Source organism: Acipenser ruthenus, unplaced genomic scaffold (assembly GCF_902713425.1).
Source record: "Acipenser ruthenus unplaced genomic scaffold, fAciRut3.2 maternal haplotype, whole genome shotgun sequence".
Lineage (NCBI taxonomy): Eukaryota > Metazoa > Chordata > Actinopteri > Acipenseriformes > Acipenseridae > Acipenser > Acipenser ruthenus.
Window position 1 is genome coordinate 442 of NW_026707361.1, and position 7059 is coordinate 7500.

The 7059-nt window shown below is 49.0% G+C and overlaps 1 protein-coding gene across 1 annotated transcript; it reads left to right on the forward strand.

Moving 5' to 3' along the window:
* Nucleotides 1-215: 215 nt before the first annotated feature.
* Nucleotides 216-4519, forward strand: LOC117404467 (uncharacterized). The gene is made up of 3 exons (XM_059018697.1): nt 216-321; nt 856-1037; nt 3527-4519. The coding sequence occupies exons 1-3, from the start codon at nt 300-302 to the stop codon at nt 4187-4189; spliced, it is 867 nt and encodes a 288-aa protein (XP_058874680.1). The 5' UTR covers nt 216-299; the 3' UTR covers nt 4190-4519.
* The last annotated feature ends 2540 nt before the right edge of the window (nt 4520-7059 follow it).

A 7059-nucleotide genomic window follows, 5' to 3' on the forward strand; every position in this document is an offset into this window, starting at 1 on the left:
CTCCTTTCTCCTCTCTCCCCCCTCCTCTCCTCTCCCCCTCCTCTCTCCTCTCATCTCTCCCCTCTCTCCTCTCCCCCCCCTCCTCTCTCCCCTCTCCCCCCTCTCCTCTCTCTCTCTCTCCTCTCTCCTCTCCCCTCCTCTCTCCCCTCTCTCCTCTCCCCCCCTCCTCTCTCCCCTCTCCCCCCTCTCCTCTCTCTCTCTCTCCTCTCCTCTCCCCTCCTCTCTCTCCTCTCTCCTCTCTCCTCTCCCCTCCTCTCTCCTCTCCTCTCTCTCCAGGTTTGCTGGGTGCCACCTCACTAATGAAGCTGATTAAACCACAAGGTAACCCTGAGAAACCCTTTCCTCTTCCGTCTGCTCTCGTTTTCTTTAGATTCGTCACAAGTCTTGTTATATGTTTGTAACTTTTAATTAAAAAAAAAAAATTTGCAAGGGAGCTCCCCACTCACTCACCCTGAATATATCTCTATAGAGAGAGAGAGCTAGGGAAGGAGAGAGAGAGGGGGGAGAGGAGAGGGGTGGAGAGAGAGAGACAGCCAGAGCGAGAGACAGACAGAGAGAGAGAGAGAGACAGAGAGAGAGAGAGACAGAGCGAGTGCACACCACACGCTGCGCTCCTCGTGCGGCTGACACCCCTGCTGATCTCTAACTCATACAAAGGGAAGAACGCTTCCTGCCTGTTTTTACTGTCCTGGTGCTCGTGTCGTGTTCAGTTGGGGGGGGGGGGGGGGGATATGTCTGTTATATGATAATGAGTGTTTTGTGTATCACCCCTCCCATGTGTATGATGCATATGACACCCCCCCTCTCCCTCTCTCATCTCCCCCCCTCCCTCTCTCCCCCCCCCCTCCCCTCCAGCCCCTCAGGTGAAGGGTGAGCTGGGGGAGGGGGAGGGGGAGGGGGTGCAGATCTCCTCCTCTCAGGCTCATGGTTTCCTGTCTCACTCGCGGCCGCGACGCAACGCTGGCAAGTGGCATCGAAACGTCCCGGACTTCCAGGCGTATTACCGGTACTACAACAGCATCGGACACAACGAGGGGGTGAGAGAGAGAGAGACCCCGACCCCCACCCCAACCCCAAACCTAACCACCACCCCCACCCCAACCCAACCCAACCCAACCCCAACACAACCCCCACACCAACCCCAACACAACGAGGGGGTGAGAGAGAGAGAGACCCCCACCCCAACCCTAACCACCACCCCCACCCCAACCCAACCCCAACACAACGAGGGGGTGAGAGAGAGAGAGACCCCCACCCCCACCCCTACCCAAACCTAACCACCACCCCCACCCCAACCCCAAACCTAACCACCACCCCCACCCCAACCCAACCCCAACCCAACCCCAACACAACCCCCACACCAACCCCAACACAACGAGGGGGTGAGAGAGAGAGAGACCCCCACCCCAACCCTACCCCAAACCTAACCACCACCCCCACCCCAACCCCAAACCTAACCACCACCCCCACCCCAACCCAACCCCAACCCAACCCCAACACAACCCCCACACCAACCCCAACACAACGAGGGGGTGAGAGAGAGAGAGACCCCGACCCGACCCCTACCCCAAACCTAACCACCACCCCCCACCCCAACCCAACCCAACCCCAACCCCCACACCAACCCCAACCCCCACACCAACCCCAACCCCAACCCCAACACAACGAGGGGGTGAGAGAGAGAGACCCCAACCCCCACCCCTACCAAAACCCCAAACCTAACCACCACCCCCACCCCAACCCAACCCAACCCCAACCCCCACACCAACACAACGAGGGGGTGAGAGAGAGAGAGACCCCGACCCTAACCACTACCACAACCCCAAACCTAACCCCTATCCCCACCCCAACCCAACCCCAACCCCAACCACTACCAAAACCCCAACCCCAACCCCCACCCCATCCCTAACCCCAACCCCAATCCAAACCACTACCACCTCCCCAACCCTAACCCCAACCCTAACCCCTACCCCTCTGCGTTGTTATCAGTCATGTCTTGTAATCTCCTCTGTGTTGTTATCAGAGTCATGTCTTGTAATCTCCTCTGTGTTGTTATCAGAGTCATGTCTTGTAATCTCCTCTGCGTTGTTATCAGAGTCATGTCTTGTAATCTCCTCTGTGTTGTTATCAGAGTCATGTCTTGTAATCTCCTCTGCGTTGTTATCAGAGTCATGTCTTGTAATCTCCTCTGCGTTGTTATCAGAGTCATGTCTTGTAATCTCCTCTGTGTTGTTATCAGAGTCATGTCTTGTAATCTCCTCTGCGTTGTTATCAGAGTCATGTCTTGTAATCTCCTCTGCGTTGTTATCAGAGTCATGTCTTGTAATCTCCTCTGCGTTATCAGAGTCATGTCTTGTAATCTCCTCTGTGTTGTTATCAGAGTCATGTCTTGTAATCTCCTCTGCGTTGTTATCAGAGTCATGTCTTGTAATCTCCTCTGCGTTGTTATCAGAGTCATGTCTTGTAATCTCCTCTGCGTTGTTATCAGAGTCATGTCTTGTAATCTCCTCTGTGTTGTTATCAGAGTCATGTCTTGTAATCTCCTCTGCGTTGTTATCAGAGTCATGTCTTGTAATCTCCTCTGCGTTGTTATCAGAGTCATGTCTTGTAATCTCCTCTGTGTTGTTATCAGAGTCATGTCTTGTAATCTCCTCTGCGTTGTTATCAGAGTCATGTCTTGTAATCTCCTCTGCGTTGTTATCAGAGTCATGTCTTGTAATCTCCTCTGTGTTGTTATCAGAGTCATGTCTTGTAATCTCCTCTGTGTTGTTATCAGAGTCATGTCTTGTAATCTCCTCTGCGTTGTTATCAGAGTCATGTCTTGTAATCTCCTCTGCGTTGTTATCAGAGTCATGTCTTGTAATCTCCTCTGCGTTGTTATCAGAGTCATGTCTTGTAATCTCCTCTGCGTTGTTATCAGAGTCATGTCTTGTAATCTCCTCTGCGTTGTTATCAGAGTCATGTCTTGTAATCTCCTCTGCGTTGTTATCAGAGTCATGTCTTGTAATCTCCTCTGCGTTGTTATCAGAGTCATGTCTTGTAATCTCCTCTGTGTTGTTATCAGAGTCATGTCTTGTAATCTCCTCTGCGTTGTTATCAGAGTCATGTCTTGTAATCTCCTCTGTGTTGTTATCAGAGTCATGTCTTGTAATCTCCTCTGCGTTGTTATCAGTCATGTCTTGTAATCTCCTCTGTGTTGTTATCAGAGTCATGTCTTGTAATCTCCTCTGTGTTGTTATCAGAGTCATGTCTTGTAATCTCCTCTGCGTTGTTATCAGAGTCATGTCTTGTAATCTCCTCTGCGTTGTTATCAGAGTCATGTCTTGTAATCTCCTCTGTGTTGTTATCAGAGTCATGTCTTGTAATCTCCTCTGCGTTGTTATCAGAGTCATGTCTTGTAATCTCCTCTGCGTTGTTATCAGAGTCATGTCTTGTAATCTCCTCTGCGTTGTTATCAGAGTCATGTCTTGTAATCTCCTCTGCGTTGTTATCAGAGTCATGTCTTGTAATCTCCATTCTCCTGCAGCTCTATGAGATTGATCGGATCCGCATGCTGTACCAGCAGATGCGTCACTTGGAGCAGGTCCACGGACCCAACGCCCCGTACTACCAGCACACCCTGGGCCTGCCGCCCGCCAAGTGCGACCCTCTGAAAGACAGCAAGTGCAAGACCCCGCCCCCAGAGGCACAAGCCCCGCCCCCCAGCACGGCCCCAGCCCCGCCCCCGGTCAGCCAGGCAGGAGTGCAGTACCTGTGTGACCCCCGCGACCCCCGCTGCCGCCCCTATGTCGTGTACAGCGCCAGCCCCTTCCCCTGCGACCCCCGCTTCGACCCCGCCTGCGCCCCCCCGCCCCCCCCCAAGCAAGAGAAGAAACCCCCTCCCCCTCCCCATGCAGCGCCCCCCAAACCCTACAAGGCCATGGAGTACGACTGTGATCCTTACTGGGACCCCGACTGCCTTCGAGAGACACCCCTCATGCTGACCAAGGGGAAAACACACCCCCCTCCGCCCCCCGCCCCCCAGCCAGAGGAGGAGGAGGAGGAGGAGGAAGAGGAAGAGGCCCCGCCCCCTCCCGGCCCCGCCCCCTCCCGCAAGAAGGGCCCGTATTACACCGTCCACGGGCAGCATTACAACTACGACCCCTACGATCCCTACAGCTACGTCTACCACCGGCAGCCGAGCCAGTGAAACATCACCCCCGTGTGGCTGCAGAAGTGTACTGCGGGGAGAGAGAGAGTGCGCCACACAGAGTCAAAAAACAAACAAAAAAAGATTAGTACTTAATTTAAAAAAAAAATAAAATGTTACTTCTTATTTCCAGTATTGAAGAGTATTAAACAGAACCTTTTTTTTTTTTGGATGGGGTGTTCAGAACTCCAGTAAATGAATCGCGATGTTTTTATGTTTCCCAGAAGTCCCTCCTGCTGTGGTCCGTGCTGCGACACGTTGAAATGTCTGCGAGAGGTTGGATGTAAAATAACACAAAAAATAAATAACTGCTGCAATGCCACATTTATTAAACCGTCTGCTTCGTGTCCGTTTCTTATTATAACTGTGCTTTTGTGTGCGAATCAATCAATCAATCAATCACTGTCCTGTCTATCAGTGAGTGAGTGCCATTTTTTTAAAAATCTGTTTCTTAGCAGACGCCCTTATCCAGGGCGACTTACAATTGTTACAAGATATCACATTATTTTTACATACAATTACCCATTTATACAGTTGGGTTTTTACTGGAGCAATCTAGGTAAAGTACCTTGCTCAAGGGTACAGCAGCAGTGTCCCCCACCTGGGATTGAACCCACGACCCTCCGGTTAAGAGTCCAGAGCCCTGACCACTACTCCACACTGCTGCACTCCCTTCCTACCAATGGATCAGCATCTAGGATTCAATTCATAAAGCTGATTCAATTCATAAAGCTGATTCATTCATAAAGCTGATTCATTCATAAAGCTGATTCATTCATAAAGCTGATTCAATTCATAAAGCTGATTCAATTCATAAAGCTGATTCATTCATAAAGCTGATTCAATTCATAAAGCTGATTCAATTCATAAAGCTGATTCATTCATAAAGCTGATTCAATTCATAAAGCTGATTCAATTCATAAAGCTGATTCAATTCATAAAGCTGATTCAATTCCCTGCTAAGAGATGACGATGATGTTGTAATAATAATGTTATTGAGGTGAACCTCCAACACTCAAGCACACAGATATGGAGCCAAAAGTTTTCATTTTAGGATTGACACATTAACTTTAAACACACACACTGAGACACACACACACCATACACTGAGACACACACACACACACACCATACACTGAGACACACACACACTGAGAGACACACACACACACACCATACACTGAGACACACACACACTGAGAGACACACACACACACACACACTGAGACACACACACCATACACTGAGACACACACACACTGAGAGACACACACACACACACACACTGAGACACACACACCATACACTGAGACACACACACACTGAGACACACACCTACACACCAATGTGTAAAAATAATGTAATTGTATGTACAAATAATGTGATATCTTGTAAGTCATCTGCAAAGAAATTAATAATAATAATAATAATAATAATAATAATAATAATAATAATAATAATAATAATAATAATAATAATAATAATAATAATAATAATAATAATAATAATAATAGATGGCTTTGTGAAGCAGAGTGGTTCATGCTGTGCAGACGGGGCTGCAGCTCGTTTGCCCGGGGCTGCGGACACGGTGCTGGACTCGTGCATTCATCACAGTGGGTCGCATTTCAAACACAGGGCTTGCTTGTGATTATGGCTGAGCTCTGCTCTAATGAAGGAAGCTTCCACTGGGTTTACTGACTGTAACCTGCCCTCCTGCTGCTACCAACTTCAAAACAGACCATAACAACCCTCCAATAAAACGCTCCAATTAGCAGCATCAACAGAAATATAATCTTCAAACAGCTAAACGAAAGCAGAGCGAGGGGGGGCGGGGGGGTACCTGCCACATCATCATCATTCACAGCGGGGGAAAAATATAATGAATTGCTACTGGAGAACTTCACTGAGGCGAAACTACAAGAGACCGAGTCAAGCAGACCAGCGTTTGGGCTCTAGTGCCTTCATCAGCGTTATTGAAACTAAACTGAGTCAAGCAGACCAGCGTTTGGGCTCCAGTGCCTTCATCAGTGTTATTGAAACTAAACTGAGTCAAGCAGACCAGCGTTTGGGCTCCAGTGCCTTCATCAGTGTTATTGAAACTAAACTGAGTCAAGCAGACCAGCGTTTGGGCTCCAGTGCCTTCATCAGTGTTATTGAAACTAAACTGAGTCAAGCAGACCAGCGTTTGGGCTCCAGTGTCTTCATCAGCGTTATTGAAACTAAACTGAGTCAAGCAGACCAGCGTTTGGGCTCCAGTGCCTTCATCAGTGTTATTGAAACTAAACTGAGTCAAGCAGACCAGCGTTTGGGCTCCAGTGCCTTCATCAGTGTTATTGAAACTAAACTGAGTCGAGCAGACCAGCGTTTGGGCTCTAGTGCCTTCATCAGTGTTATTGAAACTAAACTGAGTCAAGCAGACCAGCGTTTGGGCTCCAGTGCCTTCATCAATGTTATTGAAACTAAACTGAGTCAAACAGACCAGCGTTTGGGCTCCAGTGCCTTCATCAGTGTTATTGAAACTAAACTGAGTCAAGCAGACCAGCGTTTGGGCTCCAGTGCCTTCATCAGTGTTATTGAAACTAAACTGAGTCAAGCAGACCAGCGTTTGGGCTCCAGTGTCTTCATCAGTGTGATTGAAACTAAACTGAGTCAAGCAGACCAGTGTTTGGGCTCCAGTGCCTTCATCAGTGTTATTGAAACTAAACTGAGTCAAGCAGACCAGCGTTTGGGCTCTAGTGCCTTCATCAGTGTTATTGAAACTAGACTGAGTCAAGCAGACCAGCGTTTGGGCTCCAGTGCCTTCATCAGTGTTATTGAAACTAAACGGAGTCAAGCAGACCAGCGTTTGGCTCTAGTGCCTTCATCAGTGT

Coding starts and splice junctions, on each gene's coding strand:
- LOC117404467 (XM_059018697.1), top strand. CDS start 300: ATGAAGCTGATTAAACCACAAG. Junction 322..855: donor GAAGCTGATTAAACCACAAG/GTAACCCTGAGA, acceptor CCTCCCCTCCAG/CCCCTCAGGTGAAGGGTGAG. Junction 1,038..3,526: donor GCATCGGACACAACGAGGGG/GTGAGAGAGAGA, acceptor ATTCTCCTGCAG/CTCTATGAGATTGATCGGAT.